The sequence below is a fragment of the Xiphophorus hellerii genome, chromosome 12, assembly GCF_003331165.1.
Source record: "Xiphophorus hellerii strain 12219 chromosome 12, Xiphophorus_hellerii-4.1, whole genome shotgun sequence".
Lineage (NCBI taxonomy): Eukaryota > Metazoa > Chordata > Actinopteri > Cyprinodontiformes > Poeciliidae > Xiphophorus > Xiphophorus hellerii.
The window spans coordinates 29,975,333-29,994,127 of NC_045683.1; the positions used below are offsets into that span (position 1 = coordinate 29,975,333).

Sequence of the window (18,795 nt, forward strand, 5' to 3'; positions counted from 1 at the left end):
CCTGTAAAGCACATTACAGAGTTTTTCTGCCTCACAGTTCCGACTATTCCACAGAGACTTGTTTCCAAATGAGTGACTCTTGGAGTTTTCCTCACTCAGTTTGCCTTTGAAAATCTCACAGGCTGGACCCTAATGACGCGAGTGCCGCTCAGACCCACGTGAGCGCAAAAAAAAAAAAAAAAAAAGAAGCAGGAAAAAAAAAAGATCAAATCTAATGAGCTTTCCGGCGCACCGATGAATGGCAAAGTTGACGAAAACATTACAATAAATATGTGACGGGGAGGGGGGCTTAAGTGCCAAATATACACCTAGGTAAAGTGTGGAAAGGAAAAAAAAGTATGCTCCTGAAAAGGGGGTTAAAAAAGAGAAAGAGAGAGAGAGAGAGAGGGAGATTCTTTAGCACAACAGAGGAGCTGTTTTGCAATGCATGTGCAGCAGCACGGGGCCCATGGGGCCAACTAGGAGGCTGTTTCTCAGCTAACAAGTCTCCTCTGTATCATTTGATCATTTAAATTATTATGCCAGGAATTCTCAGGAGGCAGCTCGGCACTCCACATCACAGGGCTGTTTTTAATCTTCCCCTTCCCCTTTCTTCCCCTCCCGAAAAGTTCAACAGCTCAGAGAGAGAGAGAGCTGCTCCTGTTGTGTACCTGCCTGCCGAACACCAAAGGAGGTGACTTCTAGTGCCAAAGCACAGAGAGGGAAGCTCAGGGGAGCTCCTTGACAAGAAGGGAGGTGTGTGTGTGTGTGTGTGTGGTGGTGGTGGTGGTGGGTGAGTGGGGGGGTAGAGCCACACGCACAGGCAGACGTGCACCCAAACACACACACAGCTACACACACCGCAGCCCTTCAAAACTCTAAAAGAGGAGGGAAAAAAAGAAGAAAAAAAAAATTGCTGCTTTGCTGCACAAACTTTTTTCTGCCACCGCTTTCATCCGGCTCATCTTAAAGACTTCTGTGCGGAACCCAATTGGATCCCGTTCCTTCGGTGCGGGCACCGACTGAAGTGACTTTTTTCATAAGAAGTTGGGAGCCACAAACGTTTAAACTTCGCCAGATGCCACAGAGAGAATGCAAAAACTCTGCGTCTGGCTGGCCTAAAAAAAAAATAAATAAAGAACCAGATCCTCAGCGGCGGTGCAATTGTGTTGAAATCCCGGCCGCGCGTTGCACCGCGCCACATCTGCCTTTTCATCAGACGATACAATTTGGACCATTTAATTGATGATTTTTTTTTTTCCTTTTGTTTTTTGCTTCCCAGGACCGTTTACAGTCAAACATCGTCTGCATTCATTGTTACAGCAACCGCGAAGCTATTGCGTCAGTCACAGGGGACGTCACTATTAAGAGCACAGAACCTTCCAAGACAAACAGGATGACTTAAAGCGTGGCTATATCATCGACCCCTCTGTCACAGAAATCACTTTATCAGCCGCTTTTCCCCCCCCCTTATATCCTTTCAACTTTTAATGATCAAAGGACAGAGATTACGGTAAGGGATCTCTCACGCATCGGACAAGCCGGGATTATCAATCAGCGGCGAAGGAGGGCGGAGGGAAGTAAAGTCTAATTTAAAATGAAGGGATATAACTTAAGTCTGTATACAAAAATGAACCCCCCCCCCCATCAAAGCAGAGCAGCGGGGAGGCTCTCCAAGGGCCCGGGATCTACAGTTGGTGAGAGAGCGCCCAGGAAGGCTGCCTCTAACGCCGGAGAACCGCATCTGCTAATTGACGGAGACAATAAGAAGCTGCTGTTGGGAAAGCGCCGGCGGTAAACCCACCAAGAATAATCAGAGAAAGAAAGCTGCTCATCTTCCTGTCCACTGCTAATTATTACCAACATACAGAAGTGATGATTACGTTTAATCTGGTGTTTAAGAGTCATTCTCACACTGAAAACTTTTCAAAAATCCAACATTAAATTTAAGCACATCTGTTTGTTTCTGTTTGTTTATTTGTTTTTATTGATTTTTCAATTGCAACACCAAAAAAAAAAAAAAAAACACTGGATCTTATACCAAGTATTTTTGGTCTAGATTTTAGTGGAAATATCCTAATACACTTGAAGTGAGAGGAAACTAACTGAGAAGTAACTTCTTAGCAAGATGCAAGACTTCTTTTTAAGTCAATAATTCCTTAATTTTGAAGAAAACGTACTAGTTTCACTGGCAGTATTATGTAAAATCGAATTTTTTAAGCGTTACATCTGTTGTTATTCTCTCATCACAAACATACCTGTGTTGCCTTGATTATTTCATGCATGTTTGAGAAATAGTTTACTTTCCACAGCAACCATTCAGCTGTGTAAAACACCTGGGTGAACCTAGCCCCGCCTTCGAGGCACAGCTCCTCCTCAGAGCTGCAGCGTTCAAGTTTCTGAGCTTCTGCCTCACAGAGCATCTCTCTCCTGAGACTCACTTATTCAGCTCCTTCAGACTAGCCAGCAGCAATTAGCAACCACCTGCTGGAACTGAGCATCAGCTGAACTCATTATAGGAGCTACTTCCCAGTAAAACAGTACACAAAAAAAAACACATAATATTGCCCTTTTACAGGCAATAAATCACATGATATGTAATGTGTTATTTTTGTTGGTTTCTAAGGGACTCAGCTCCGATTTAAAACTGGTTGTTTGCAACACGTACAACTGACTGACTGCTCTCTGTTTCTCTACCTGACCTTTCATAATGACATTATCACAAGAACCGGATCTTAGAAATGATTTTGTTTTGTTTTTTTTATCAAGAAAGCACTAAATGCAAAGCAGCGCTATTATAAGAGCTACATTTTAAATTTAGTAAAGATCTCTAAAATTTCTATCCCATAAGTTCCAATCAGATCATAATCTTAAAGGGTCAGAATGTATTAACAAGTAGATTTTTAAAAGTTTGGCTTCAATTGTTTTCTTATTTAAATCATATAGAAACTAACAGAAAAACCCCTGTCAGAAAAGTGAATAGCCTCTGTGACTTTTAGCAGTTTTCTCACCATCTCAAGTTTTTTTTTACTTCCATTTGTTTCATCTAGATTATAAATTAATTAAAGGAAGAAGAATCAAAAGCCAAAAATTAAAATCATCTCCACTTTCTTCCCTTTAGTTTCTCTTCCTGAGCTAGCAGTGCCTCAGCCCTCTTACTCCGGGCAGCAGAACATTATGGTTTATCATTTTCTTCCCTTCTTTAACTGCATCTTGTAAAGTCAGATGGAGTCGTTTAACACTTCTTTATTATCTGGAGTCAGATACACAGGAACTTTCCCCTCTCTTTGTCTCCTTCTTCTGTCATGAATAGAAGAGCGTTAAAGAGAAAAGACGAGAAGCAAACAAATATTTTCAGACTAAGGACATATTTTCTGCTTGTTAAAAGAAAAATAACATCTTCAGTCTCAGTTACAGTCAGGTCAACCTTCCTGCGTTCAGTACAGAATCATGAAGACCAATAACCAAAGAAGCCAGGTCAGGGAAAAAGTTGTGGAAAATTTAAAGCAGGGTTAAGTTAGATGAAAATTTGCTAAATGAGTCATTTTGCCAGGAACAACAGACAGAAGTGTCCCACTGTAGATGTGCAAAGAAATGCTGCTAAGAATGTGGAGCCGTAAATCAGGGGTGCCCAAAGTGGGTCCTGGAGGGCCGGCATCCAGCATGTTTTAGTTCTCTCCCTGGTTGTAGTAACAACCTTCCCACCATGTCAGTGTTCTTCTTAGGCCAGCTAACGAGCCATCATTTGATCCAGGTGCGTTAAACTATGGAGAAAACTAAAACACGCAGGACGCCGGCCCTCCAGGACCCGCTTTGGGCACCACTGCCGTAAATGGTTCAACAACGTATTGAGTCATGGGGGGTCTGAGCACAAGTACACCCCACACTCTCCAGATTACCTGCAAAAAATAAAAAATAATTTTTAAAAAAGTTTTTCTTTCACTTTCATCAATCAATAAATAGAGTTTATTTGTGTAGCACGTTCCAGCAACAAGGCAGTCCAAAGTGCTTTACATCATAAAAATACAAAAATACAAAGTCGTAGAAAAAACAGTCACTCTTTTACAACCCAAGTGTTGGTCTATTGCTTAAAAACAAGCATGCTGAAAAGTTACTTCTAAGTTAATTTGCTCTTTTTTCAAGTGCACTAAGATATTTGCACTAGAAACTAGACAAAAAATACTTGGTAAAATTATGAATTTTTGCAGTGTATGTTACTTTCAATTGTTATACAATTCTATGTATGGTTCAAACTTGACTTTAAAGAAATTCAACTTAGAAATTTGATAGCATGCTCTTACAGATACTCCGCCTTCTGCAGATCACCACAGCAATGCTCGTCCATGATGCCGTTTACATCTGGTTTTACGAGTATTGGACTGAGACATAGTTTGTGTAATGAGATCAGCAGACTTGTAGATCTACCAGGTGTTTGCTAATTGCTGCTGGCTAGTCTGAAGGAGCTGAATGAGAGAGTCACAGGGGAAGCTTGGCTTGGAGACTGCAACTCCGGGGGAGGAACTTTGTGCAACTAGGCGATGCTTTGTGAGATCAAGTGTTTAGTGTCCCTAGTGGTTGCCATGGGAGATTCGAGGATTCCTCAAACATGCATAAAAGAATCACAGCAATACTCCAGGTGTGTTTCTAATGAGGGAATAACAGTATAACATGGTAAAAGGTGCAAAACAGTTGATTTCACAGAATACGCCCCCTTTCAAACACCAGTAAACTCCACTGAAGTCTGTAGTTGTAACGTGGCAAAATGCGGTCAATTTAAGTTGTCTTTTGAAAGTTATTTCATAAGCTCAGTAGGAAAACCGATTTTTATCCTGATTAAATTTTTTATTTTACTGCCCACTGCTGTGTTTGGCGCAAAACAAAATCAAAAGCGACGGCCGTCTAGAAGGTCTGAAGGCACTCTACAGATGAGAACGTGTTTCGGCTCCGGAGTAATTAAAGCAAAATTAGGGCAAAGCAAACTCCGCACTAACAAGAATAACGTAATAAAACCCTAAATATCAAACAAGCTGCAAAAAAAAGTTTGCAGAATTTTTTGTTTTGTTTTGTGTGTGTGCGTGTGGTTTTGGCTGGATTGATACAGAGTTTCATCACTTTGGCTGAGCAGTAATGAGGTTACCACCCTGCAGCTGCCTGCTTGTGGTCACCATCGTATTGCACATCTGAAAGCAGGATCAGAAGCCGGACGGCTGAGCATGCTGTGGGTGGCTCCGCCGAGGGGAAACGGAGAGGAGGGGGCGCAGGTTTAGGTGGGCGAGCGAGTGGACGGGCGTAGAGCGAGCCAAGACAAGCAGGTGTGTCAGGGCGGTCCGTCTTGGCCCTGTCAGCGATACACCATCATTAGGCGGTGTGGGCGCAGTAGGGTGCACCATTATGTCTCCCTGGGCTCTGTGTAATTACGCTCTGACATAATTAACCCAGCAAGCCCATTAGCCAAGCATTGGCTGGCTGAAGAGAGAGGGAGAGAGAGGAAGGAAAAAAAAAAAAGCTATAATTATTTGTTGTGCGCATGTTAATGAGGCCAGCTGTGTTCCCATCATACAACACGAACAAATTAATTTACAAGGCTGTGCTCCAAGGTTTTTTTCTTTTCATTCAAAACAGACTTTTTTTTTTCTTCTTCCTCTCTCTCTCTCTGCGAGTGGACTTCAAGGTCCACAAACACACGCCGCCGCCGCCGCTGCTGCAACAAACAGCAACACTGTCGTAATGTTGTTGTCAAGGACCAAAACTGGGTTGACGGAGCACTTTCACCTTCACACACAATGTAGAGACATATACCATGTGAAAAAAATAAAATAAAATCCCCCCTCTTATCTTCAGCCTGTCAAGGAACAATTTTGATGAAAAGAAACACAAACTGCTCGCAACAAATACAGAAACATCGTCTGTTTGTGGCGTATTTTAAACCATCAGGCATTTGATACTCAAGACGGCAGAGCGAACACTTCTTCTTCCCTTGATGTGGCAGAAGGAAGGAGGAAATACTCAAATGTAAGATGCGTGGAATGAGAAGAAAAAGAGGGTTGGGGGTAGGGGAGGTGCGACTGTGGGAAGCGTTCGGCGCGAAACAAAGCCGAGAAAGAGAAAACTTTTTAACCTGCGCATTTCTTTTTTTTTTTTTTTGTTATTATTATCGCTGCTCTGCGTGTTTCTTTGACAGACTGAAGGACGAAGACGGAGCGACATCAATGTCGAGGCATTTTAAAGCCCGGAACAAAGAGGAGGGTGTCAAGGAAACAAAGAGAGGAGGGTACGCGGCGTTTAAAATTAACACAAGACGCCGTGACATCCAAACCAAACTGAACTGGAATACAGGAAGTAAAAAAAAAGAAGAGAAACTTTATATTCTGACTTATCAAATCCAAATTCCAATGAATTAACAGCAATAAATACTACTCTCTTTTCATTTCTGCATCCCATCAGCTCTTATCAGCACACGCATTCCTACACACACACAGATGCTGCCTTTGGAGAGCACACACTCTCTCCTGGTCCCTCTAGGGTCTCCAACTCCACAGGGACGAGTTGGAGAGGCCTGGCTCTTTTATGAACATAATGCATTATTAAGCACCTCAAACATCTCCTGGGCCTTTGTTTATTACTGCTCTTATTAATCACTTATGCATAATCTCGTCCCGCCCAGAGAGCTTTCATTTTCCGTCAGCTTTTATATGGCCTTATTTTCCAACAGACTCGCACAAAGCACTTCTCCACTCGCCTCCCGATCCTAGGTACTTAGCCGCACAATTACAATAAAACCGGCTGGCCGTGCCTCGCAGGCCTTGCTTTCTGGTGCTGGCGCTTGTCTGCGGGGTGGGCTGAGGAAGGACGACTCTTCTTTATGCTTCTGAAAGACAACCAATCGCTGAGTTCAGTGCCTACTATTTAGAGTGCAGCACAGGGCAGCATCTGTTGTGAACCAGTAACAACGCTTTATTGCAGGGTTCTGACCCTTCTTCCAAAATTACACACATTTCCTCAAACTTCTACATCTTTCTGGCAGGGTTTCCATTTATGTTTTATGACTTTCAAGGCAAGACTATAATGCTGAAGTTGTCTTCTGATTCGAAGCAGTAAACACAGACGGGTCAAGTCAGGATTGGGTCATCGTACACAGATTTCTCACATTGGGATCTATGATGTCTTGTAAAGAGACTATCGATGTTTTCACACCTGAGAGTCTTGTAGACTCAGTTTGATTGGGGACCAAAGTTTTAACACTTGTTCCATTTCCAGCTGGTGTGGTTTGCTTCACTGTGTCAAACAAACCAAACCCTTTGAAAGACCTGTTCACCTACCAGCCTGTGATGGCGCTGCACCAAGAACCGCTGAAGGAAACAACACGAAAACCTCTGAAGAAGACATGAGCGCAACTTCCACGAAATGCAAACAAAAATTGAATAGCGTCAGATTTGAACACTTGTAGGATTTCTCTTTTGTCTTTAGCAAAAAACAACGAGCCATTTCTCCGTCCAACATGCCCTGCATTATAGTCTGCTTCCTGCTTTTGGAGAGGTTCCTGGTCCGTTATCACTGCACAAAATTACCACAGCATTTCTGAATTAAAAGTTGTTTTTTTAATCGGCCTTATGTAATATTCCAACTTTCTGATAAACTCAATTAATCCTTGAAATATTTCAGTCTATTTGTAGTGAATCTAAATAACAAGACGTGGAATTTTTAACAGACTCTGAAAAAAACAAACAAACTTCAAGTCAACTTAAAACTTCGTTCAACCTAATTTATTAAGTTGAACTTATATGATGTCTGTTAACAAAAAACATTAACTTCTACCCGCAGTACCAATGGTCACCACTAGCAAGCACTCTTGCCCTAGCATTTCCACCAACAAACACACGCACACACACACACGCCGACATGCGCATCCACTTCAGACATGCCGTAGGCCCTGAAAACACACGTGCACGCGCGCGCACACACGCACACACTTTAAGAAGGGTGTATTTAGATCAGAATCTTCACAAAGTCTCCGTGAGCTTTCCGCTCAGATAAAAGGAGACGTGTTCTAAAAGGAGAGGGGGAGCAGGGCGGATCCTGGGGGATGAGTGTGTATACTGTGAGGAGGCGAGGAAGAGCAAACACCTGGAGTGTCAGTCTCAGGGCTACGCCCCTGGCGACAGGGCCTCGCCGCTCTCACAGAGGTGGCAACAAACGCAGGCGTTCAAACGGCGCACGCATGCGCACACACACACACGCACACACACACACGCCTACACCCCCACGCTCCAGGAGAGACGAGCCGAACGAGAAGGAGGAGAAGGAGGAGGAGAGGTTCGGTGCATCTCCGGGACGCGGGCAGATGCTGCCACTGTTTTCCAACGTTCAGTGATCAGGATATGTTTATGCGCGCTGATCAAAACCGTGCGGAGGTGATATAAACATTGTTAGGGAAGCGCTGTTAACAGGCCCTCTTTTCAAGCGTCAGACTGGGTGGGAGTTACAGCGCGCAGCATGGGGAAGTGTCACAGGCAAATCAAAATATAGCACGCTAATGAAACACTCCGGTGGATTGACGTGTTGGCTTAGGGGCCCGGAGAAATGAGATTTAACAAAAAATAAAAGTAATAGTAATAAAAAAAAAAAAAAGAGACTTCAATCACTCAGATCAAAAGTTTCTCACTCAGAGTTGACTGTTGCATTCTAGTTGTATACAGGTACTAACAAAGCATTAACATGTCATGACGAACGCTCACGTGTGTGACGGCTTTGTTACCCGTTTCCAAAGGTAACGGCGTGGCAAAGTGGATAACCGGTGCGTGACCAGATTAGAGGTGGGGTTTATTGTATAGTTTATCATTTATCGTGATACATTTTTATGATAAGAATTTTGATTCATTGTCAAGATAAATTTCAATTAAGGAATTGATAGCTTTAATATTTTTCTCAACTGTTTGTTCAATTAGAGTATCACTGCATGTCAACAAATGTGAAAATACGACCAAATGCAGTTACTGTGAGCAGCTTCTTGTTTGTGACTGGTGACAAAAGAAGTGCATTACAAATTGGTGTGCTTCTCGAGAGCAGCATTTCTGTTTGTGGGGCCAAGAAAAGAAATAAACTGCTCTTATTGTCACTTTTATTGTTATCACAATAATTCCACAAAGTCTTGTGATAAAATTTTCAGTCCAGATGTCCGTCTAGACCAGATGTTAACAGCATCCAGATACAACAGGTCACATATTGAGTATCTCCCCCACACCCCTCCTTCTGCATTCATTAACTTTGCTGTTGGCCTCCTCTGATTGGACCACCCCAAGCCTTTCTGGGCACAAACACACACACACACACACACACATGTGGGGAAGAGGCACTTTCAAATGGAATAATAGGAGGGGAAAAACGCCACGCCATGAATAGTAATAACTGCATTAAGATTAACGAGCATGGCGTGTAAAGAATAATTGCATCTGTCAAAAGATTAAAAATACATGAGCTGTGGCGTCTGTTGGAAGGGGGAACGGCGGGAATGCTTGCTTGTTGTGTTTGAGGGGGCTAGAGAGAAATGAAGCGGGGCCACGGCCAAATGAGTGTCCTCCCGTGTACCTGGAGTCATCCATTCTGACGAGAGGTGGGTAGGAGAGGGAGGGGGTGGGGGGTTGGCGGGGCAGGAGGACTGGAGGTGCAGGGGGGGGGGGGGGGGGTGACCTTGGACACCAGCAGCAAGCTGTACAGTGACAAACAGGGGCAGAATACAGTGAGTCCTTACAGATGATACATACAGAGCAAACCCCCCAACATGCTGAGAGCAACACCAAATCTTTCATGTTGAAGGCATATATACTTATATATTGCATCAATTGAAAAGAAAGTTCTACTTATTTTTCAGGTTCAGACTGAATTTTTTTTTAAAAGAATGATTTTATTTGTAAGTGTGTATATTTTTCCTGATAACACAAACAAATACGGTACAGTGAGCGAAAAGTTAAAAGGAGTTTGCCTCCTGTAGGTACACATCTAGCACATTGATTGATTGATTGATTGATTGATTGATTGATTGATTGATTGATTGATTGATTGATTGATTGATTGATTGATTGATTGATTGATCCTCGAATCCAACTTCTTCAACACCAAAGATTTGGAATAGATTGCAAGGTGACAACTGTTGGTTTGATCTTTCAAAAACTGAAAGAAATAGGGCAGAAATAGTGCTGCACCACTGTCATGTGCAGTGGTGCAGCACATGACCCATGAACGGCCTTAGTCCTCGACATGGCCGTCACAGGTTAGACTCTAACCGTTAGAGTCTCGGTACGTTGATCTTTGCCGCATGTCTTGTCCGTCTCTCACAACCCAACTTCCAACTTCCTATCAATTCTCAAGGCCCCTAGAACCAAGGAAATCTATCTGGAGCTCCAAGTGAGATGGAGTGAGACTGATTAATGTGGTCAACGACCTGAAGGAAGCTAGAACCACAGTTACCAAGACCGAAATTGGTAACACAGACGCAGTGGTAAATTCTCAGCTGAGGACAATCCTCAGTGTTTAAGTCCAGTTCCTTTCTTTCGTTCAGATACTTCTCAACAAATTAGAATGTGTGTTCCGATGAGGCTAGCAGGTCCGATTAAACGGATTAAAAATACCTTTTGGAGATAATCTTCAGGTAGGTCTTAAACATACTTTTCATTAAGTCTGCGTTCAAATGATCTTTGTGTTGCTCCTTCACATAAAATGCCAAACACTTAAGTGGCACAGTGGCAAACAGAGAAGTTCAGTCTGCAGAGATTTTTACAAGACACTGCATGTTTATAATATACGAATATATTTGTGGCATGAAAGAAGCAGGACCCGTACCGTTACAAATGTAAGGTCAAATGAAGTTCGGCGAGTGGCTTGCAGAACATCACGGTATGTGATGTTCTGCAATCTTCAAGTCAAGTGAATGGTTACAAAAAGAACATAGTTTATATTTCAAGAAAAAAGGAAAAAAAATATTTTGCTTTGTAAAACAAAGTGTTTGTGTTACGTGGGATGGCAGCAGCCTCTGCTACCTGACAAAGGTCTCTTTTAAAATCGTGTACCATTAAAATGCTCTGGAATTAAGGTCACCATGTAAAAAAAGGCACAGGTTATATTAATCAAACTGAATACGTCTTCAAAGAAAGGCATTTCTTATCAAGGAAATAACTCCATTCAAAGACGGCTTGTGTTTGTGTGTGCGCCTGAGCGCGAGGGTTAGCGAGTGTGGGTGGTTGGTGGCGCAATATCAAGCAGGGGACTTCAAGGAAAAATGGAGACCTTTAAAAGTCAGTTGCCGTCGTCGCTTTTTCTCTGACGCTGGCTTTTATCTCGTATTCATTGAATCTGTAAACAGCATTCTCTACTCCTGCCACAAGTGCTTCTCTGATCTAGACTGAGATTGGGCTGCGTACTGCTGCCGTCTCCTGCAACAGAGAGCAATACGCTACATGCTCCCTGGCACTGGAGTAAAAAAAAAAACTGAATAAACACAGACTTGTGCCTTTCCTTTACTCCAATTTTCCGCCTTTTGCACCTCTTTCTCTTACCCTCCCCCCCTTTGGCCTCATCAGGTTCAACACAAACCTAGACTTCAGTTGGGATTTTAATTGGTCCTCCACAATCAACAGCCGAGCTCCTTAAGAACGTGTTTGCTCCTCAGTCGGGCTACACTCGAGGACCAGCGCTGGGTTTTGAAGTGGCATCACGCAGAGTTTTGGAAACCACTCTGAGAGCATAGACTTTGAAAAATAGATAAGAGCCACAGGATATAGGGTTTTCTGTATTTTACATCCATGTGCTGCCGCACCACATCCACCGTATTCACGGTGAGGGAAAAATTACTTTCTGGTTTTTTTCGTGTGTGTGTGGTGGTTTGTACAAACGAAGCGAGCGAACCAGTCCACCTGCAGACGTGACAATTGACGGGGAATTGATCTTTTAAAAGATTGATCTTAAAAGGCAGAATGGTAATTCTACACGTAATGCTGGCGAGTGTGCTGGTGTTGTTTGTGAAGATGCACTTCTCTGGTCTTAGTGGGAGACTCACCTGGGGCCTCGATAAGCTGTTTGTAGATTCCCAGGAACGCAGACTCTGCCTCCTTACTGCGCTTGTTCAGAGCGACCACCTGCAGGGAAGAAGATGCCATTAAGGTAAACATGGAGTTGCATAACCTAGGAACAGAGTACACGAATGGTCAGGTGAAGCGAAGATTGTCTGACTTAAAGTTTAAGGTAAAACATCATTGATGACAATCATGATGTAGTTTAGAAGTATTGGAACTACAGCTTATATATTTTAACTTCAGTTGTTAAAAAATGGGATTTATACATCAAATATGACTTAAAAAACAATTTACTTTGTAATGTAACGCCTTGAAATTGGGCCTCTGTCTCTTTAAGAAACGCCGCCTTTAGGAAGTCATCATAACATGGCTCCTGTTCTTACCAATGTTACACTGAGAAGTAGCTCCTATAATGAGCTCAGCCGATACGTAGTCCCACCAGGTGTTTGCTAATTGCTGCTGGCTAGTCTGAAGGAGCTGAGTGGGGGAGGGCTGCTCTGTGAGGCGGAAGCTCTGAAGCTTGGAAATTACAGCTCTGAAGCGCAGCAGGACCTTGAAGGCGGAGCTAGGTCCACCCAGGTGTTTTACACAGCTGAATGGTTTGAAAGGGAGACTAGAGGATTTCTCAAACATGCATGAAAGAATCAAAGCAACACTCCAGGTTTGTCTTTGATGAGGCAATAACATTATTACAAAAAAGTCAATTTTACATAATGCTGCACCTTTAAAACAGTGTTTAGAGTAATAGAAAACCCTTCTACCATAAAATATGACTGTAATACTTAATATAATAAAATTATTTCCAAGCAAACGTTGTTAAGATGATTATAATTTTCTGCGGCTCGACACCTAAAGCTGCTATGTATGATTATTGGTTAGAACATTTGTGTCATGCTTGTATCATCTGCTGAGCAACCTGCTTTACTCCAACCGGTCAGAATATTATAATATGAAGTAAAGGCAAACTGACAGATTTGTGATCATATTTCAGTTAAAAATTTTATGTTTTACAACTAATAACACACAGTGCTACTTTCTGAGACATAAAATATTTCCCTCATTTAAAGCCCAATCAAAATTTGAAATGCTGCTCCAGAATCAAAACCTTATGTGTTGTATCCGACGTGTCATCACATCTTGAGATTTTTCACTTGGTTATCTTTTAAAAGTTTAATAAGTTTTATTCCTATAAATTAGTTTTCCTCAGGAGAAAAATGTATTCAAGCCATTATGAATATCAAAAGGACCACACAATGTTTTAAAAGTTGAATTTAAGTAACCTACCATATCTAAGTGGGTCTGGCCTGCACTCTGAAAGCTGCACGCCACATTCGGGATGTAATTATCTCTAGATGATACCAAACTTCTGCTTCAAGACCTTTTCCACTTGGTCACTTTGAAACTCAAGTGTAGGAATTTGTGCAGCAACAGTAGCAAAATCAAAATAAAGAGAGGTGCGCTCATCCTTTCCTGTTTTCACTTCAGTTACACCATAATAAAAACTTTACAAGTGTTGCCAAAACTCTACATTCACCTAACTCACCAATTAAAGCTGCAAAACTTTTTCTAATCTACAGCATGAAAGATCTACAGCGGTGGTTTTTCTTGCCATTTGCTCAGACTTTCCTTCGTTTTTGTGTTCTGTTTCATCACCACGACGTTCCCATTAGGCCTGTTCACAAAAACACGTTTTACTGGTCGATAAATCGTCCCAGAAGTTATTGCAATCAACGATAATATTGTTTTTTTGAGACAATTTTAAAATAATATAATGGTAATGGCATAATAATGCAAGAACACATTATCAGAGATCAACAAACTTTAAATTCTATTGATAATTTAGCACTGGAACTGGAGGACATTTTAAATATCCAAAATAAACAAAGAAAACCAGAAACAACAAATAAAACGAATTATGACGTCTCTGAAAACAAAATTGTGATTCAAAAAAAAAAGAAAAAGAAAAGGACAGTTGAGACCAAAACACCAAATTTAAGACTTTTATCATGCAGTTTTTGGTAGAAAGAGAGAAATGATAAATCATGCAAATAGAAATTATTGAGCTGGTTTTAATTTATCAAGCGATTAATTGATTTATTGCTTATTGCGATGCACTGTTGCATCTTGATGTCAAGAAACATCAGACTGCAAGGCACTTGAAAGGTAAGATCCTACAAACGCTGCACCCAACACTGATATTGTACACATTGATTTTGCTCAGATTTTGTTAATCAATATTGTAATGAAGACTGAAGCTGGTTCAGTTACAAATATACTGTGCAGCCCTACTAAACATACTACTGCCAAACGAAAGATCTACAGTAGAAATACTGATATTCTCTGATGATTTTACGGGACAAGGAGGAGTTCTTAACAGTAAATCAGTGACATCTTGAGAAAGCTTAAACCGTGGCAATGTTTCTCCTGTTTAACTGCCAAGCTGTTGCATGTTGCCAGGCGACATTTGGCCCGGTAAATGTAGGCGCCCGTTGTGTGCGAGGACACTCGCCGGTGGCCTCCATCACCAGCAGCACTCAGCATCGCGGCTCGGCAGGTGACGCAAACCAATTAACGATTCATTAGGAGGGACAAAGAAAGCAAATTAGCCGCCACCTGGCCCCATGGAGAGGGCACCTGCACTAGTGGGTATGTGGGTTACCCGCTCTCAGCGCACACCGAGACTTCGGATCTGTTTGTAAACCAGAGGACGCGCGCGGTGCCTTCTCCCCGACGCCCTCTACGCGGCAACAGTAAAGTCGGATCTAGTCTGACTCATCGACTGGATTCAAATGATCGTCATCTACTGTTCGTGTCATTTCTGTCGCTGCCGATTACAGTCGTATCGGCTCGATGAGGTCCCAACAAAGGGGCCAGGAGGACGGGCGGCACGTCTGAGCCGGTGCTGCTCCTCAGCGGTGTAAATGCATTTGAAAAAAGAAAAAAAAAAACACACATTCATTTCGCAAAAGGCTGAAAACACTTATGAGAATGGCGGCAGTGTGTTGGAGCTGTTTAGTGGGGTTATAAATAAGGTGTGTGGAAAATAGCGTGAGACGTAGAGCCTTTGATTTACTGGAAATGGCTGGCGCGTTTTCCCCCGGGGAGGCATAACGACAGCATCATGTTTAAAGAAATATCATAAAGATCAAGCAAATCCCCCCCACTCAGACCCTCACCTCCCACTCCCTCCCCCAGCCCCCATCACTCCCACTCAGAGCAACTCAGAGGAGTTCATGGAAAATGGAAAAGGCTGAAGTCCAATCAATACAGATGCAATAGTCTGCTGCTCTTAGGCAGCTCCCTGATACACAGTGCTGCTGTTTCACTCAGCTGGACCCCAGTTTAACCTTCCACCCTCCCTACACGCATGTACACGCACCCACACACACACACCCACCCACACACACACACACACACACACACCCACGCCCGCCAACGCACACACACCTGCCCTCATCTACCTCCCATCAACTCTCCTCCCTCCAGGACTTCATGAAACTATGTGGCAACAATAAACAACAAGAGTGCATAAATCACCTTGCTATCATAAAACAACTTTTCCAGCTTAAACCACTTAAATTCATGTCTTAATACATCAATTTAAGACTTTTAAAGACTTTTTATGAATGCTGTGAAGAAATATTCAAACTGCTTTAACTTTTCCATATTAAACAGGGTTTCTGCAGGTCTCACCAACTCAAATTTAACACTTCTTAGTACCCTTATTAAAAGGAATTTAAGACCTATATCTATACACATACATAATAAATGTATTTATACTTTAATTATTATGTCTATCTCCATCTCGAGTCACAGAATGCAATGCAGGTATCTGAGTGTGACTAAAAAAAAAACAACCCAGAATATACAAGACTAAATAGGTCTGTCAAGTCAAAATTTAAGACCTTTTAAAATGAATTCAAGACATTTTAAGGCCTTAATTTCAAATAGATGAATTTAAGACTTTTTATGACATTTATGGGATTTTACATGGTGGGTCAACAGCATGTGAACAATCTGAATTGCTTCAGCAAAAACTCCTGCCAGCATTCAGACTGTTTCTCTGTTTGTGCAGCAGTGATGAGGATCAAATCTCATCGACTCCTCGTGCAGCAGCACATTAACCGTCAAGAGTACTTTGTGACACCGAGACAAACTACTTCCAAGCTGAGATTTCACCTGAACTACCCGGCCACTGCAGCGGAGTGGTTGCGCCAGCCCTCTGTAATCAGGCTGACGGCGTGCTGGCCGGGCTGCTCCTTCCTCCCCTGAAGCGGATACATCAAAATCCCCGGTTGCATATGTAGAATGAATAAAACAAACAAATAAACTAGAAATCCTGCAGAGGCAGCAACTGGGGCTCCATCTTTTAAAGTACATGCCGGGAGTCTCCTGGCCCTCCATCATCCTTTAACGAGAGAACACGGAGATTACCTCCACAATCACGCCATTAACCTGCCTACAGACGTCGGCGGAGACATCAATCACTCGCCTGCCTGATGCCCTCTCATGTTGGTCCCACTGTCTGCGTACAGACATGACCCCGCCCTCCTCCCTCCAAGCTGCCTCTGCTACCATCAAAACACTCGTGCTTAATGAAAGGCTGATCACAGAGTCGTCGTCAGGTCCAGCATAAGCCGCCACCTCTTAAACAGCTGGGATTTGTGACTTCCTACATTGTGACGGACAGAGTGAGCTGCACAAAGAGTTGCAGCTTGAGGTTGGGTTTCGACTGGGAAATCTCCTCTCCTCCTTGGCTGGAAAATATGGCCCCCATTTCTTGCTCTGGCTCACAGCGCCTTCTTTGTTTTCGCCCGTTTTGTGATAAAGGATACGACCACCAAGGGAATAGGCTTGGCCCCGGGATGATTTTACAAGCAGGAGTAAAGCCTGGGGCACAGCGAGTGAGAGAGACACAAAGGAAACCTGTTAGAGCTCCTCCATAACTCTTCGCGCAGAAACAGAGTGGGCAGTGCACAGCCTCTGGGACAGGGCTGCTGGGAAATACTTACTGATGAGCCTTTGAGAATACTTACTGTACCCGCTAGTGAGTGTGTCTGTGTGTGTAGTGGATCAACCTAACGTGTGGTGGGGAGTGTGAAATAAATGAGGGAAGGGAGAACAAATCCAAAGTGAAGAAGACTGGAGCGGAGAAGAGGGGCTACAGAGTGACGTGCCGAGAGACAGAGAGACAACGGAAAAGAGAGGCTCCCTTAAAGAGCGCAATTAGCAATTATGCAGTCATCAATTACAATTATCACAACTGGTGATTATGCAATTATCACTCTAAATCATCGTTTTCCCCCCTCTGCCTTACCAGTTTGCCACCCCTTGTGATTTGGTTGTTTGAGGACGGGTTGTGACGATGTAGGTGATTAGAGTGTGTGACAATGACTGTTGGGTGTTGGGAGTGTGTCAGGATATGTTTTTGCACCAAGTGTGTGTGCAAACAACTTTGGGAAAGCTCAAAGCACGTCTGCATGATTACACACAGAGGTGTTTAATACATCTTTACAGCAGGGAGGGGATGTTATGTAAAATTGACTTTGTGAGCTTTATATCAGGCTATAACATTATTTCCTCATCAAAAACATACCTGGAGTTTTGCTTTGATTCTTTGAATCCTTGAATCTCCCATGACAACCATTCAGGGTCATACAAAGCTCCGCCTATTTACCCACAGCTACGCCTTGAAGTTTGAGTCTCTTGTCAACCTTCTGCCTCCACCAGACTAGATGCAGCAGCAATTAGCAAACACCCAGTGGAACTTAATGTCTGCTAAGCTCATCATACAAAATACTTCTCAGTCCAACGCTTGTAATGTCAGTAGTAGACAGGATAATGGAGGAGCGATGTTGTGATGACATCCTGAAAGAAGTGTCGGAAAGAGTAGGGGCTTCTTAAAGAGACAGAGGCCCAATTTCGAAGCATCAAATTGCAGAGTCAATTTTCTTTTAAGTCATGTTTGTTATATGCAGTGTTTTTATAACAACTGAAAATAACATCATAATTTGATTGCAATATAAAGTGGCACTATATGGCTGGAAAATGCATAACACTGTCACTTTAAGAGCGAAATTCTGGAAACAAATTTGACTGTCCCTTGGTAAGGCATTTTTAAATTCTAATAACGAAAGTTCACTAAGATAAATTGATGCATGAATCAATGGATAGATAATAATATGATTGCACAAACAATTGGATGGACTGATGAAAGGATAAATGAACAGACCATGGATGGATGGATAATTTATGACAAGGAGTCTAGGGGTGAAAAAAAGTATTTTTTGTTATAGTCAATTCCCTTTTCCACACACAGACCTGGAGCATATTTAAAACTCCAGACCTTCTTGGGCTGTCTATGGATTCCTCTTCCCTGCATGTGCACACGTGTGCACATGCAGTGCATATTGACGCGCTGCTCCCATCTCAAGGTGAACGTGGTTGCGCTGGTGCACGGTTTGGGGACAGCAAATGTATGGTTCCACAGTCCCTGAGGCCTCTAAATTACCTGTCATCTTCCTCATGATGCAAAGGTCAGCGCACAATCACAGGGAGTCCATCCTACAGAGCTGTTCACAGAGCAGCAGTCCAGCCCACAGGCTGACAGGGTGTCACAACAACCCTGGCGCCGCGCCATGCTTATTAGAACAAAACCATGAGAAAGCCCTGCGCCAGAACACTTAAAAATCAGTCCTAGAGGAACCAACGGCAAGCTGAGAAAACGAGGCACAATATGGTCACCATTGCA

The 18,795-nt window shown here is 42.8% G+C and overlaps 1 protein-coding gene across 4 annotated transcripts in view; it reads right to left on the reverse strand.

The window, feature by feature from the left end:
- cux2b (cut-like homeobox 2b) overlaps nucleotides 1-18,795 on the reverse strand; it is a 133,081-nt gene that overhangs the window by 24,956 nt on the left and 89,330 nt on the right. For all 4 annotated transcript variants that reach the window (XM_032577828.1, XM_032577827.1, XM_032577826.1 and 1 more), the window contains exon 4: nucleotides 12,029-12,107. In XM_032577828.1, the coding sequence (XP_032433719.1) occupies nucleotides 12,029-12,107 (79 nt within the window). The remainder of the gene's footprint in view (nucleotides 1-12,028; nucleotides 12,108-18,795) is intronic.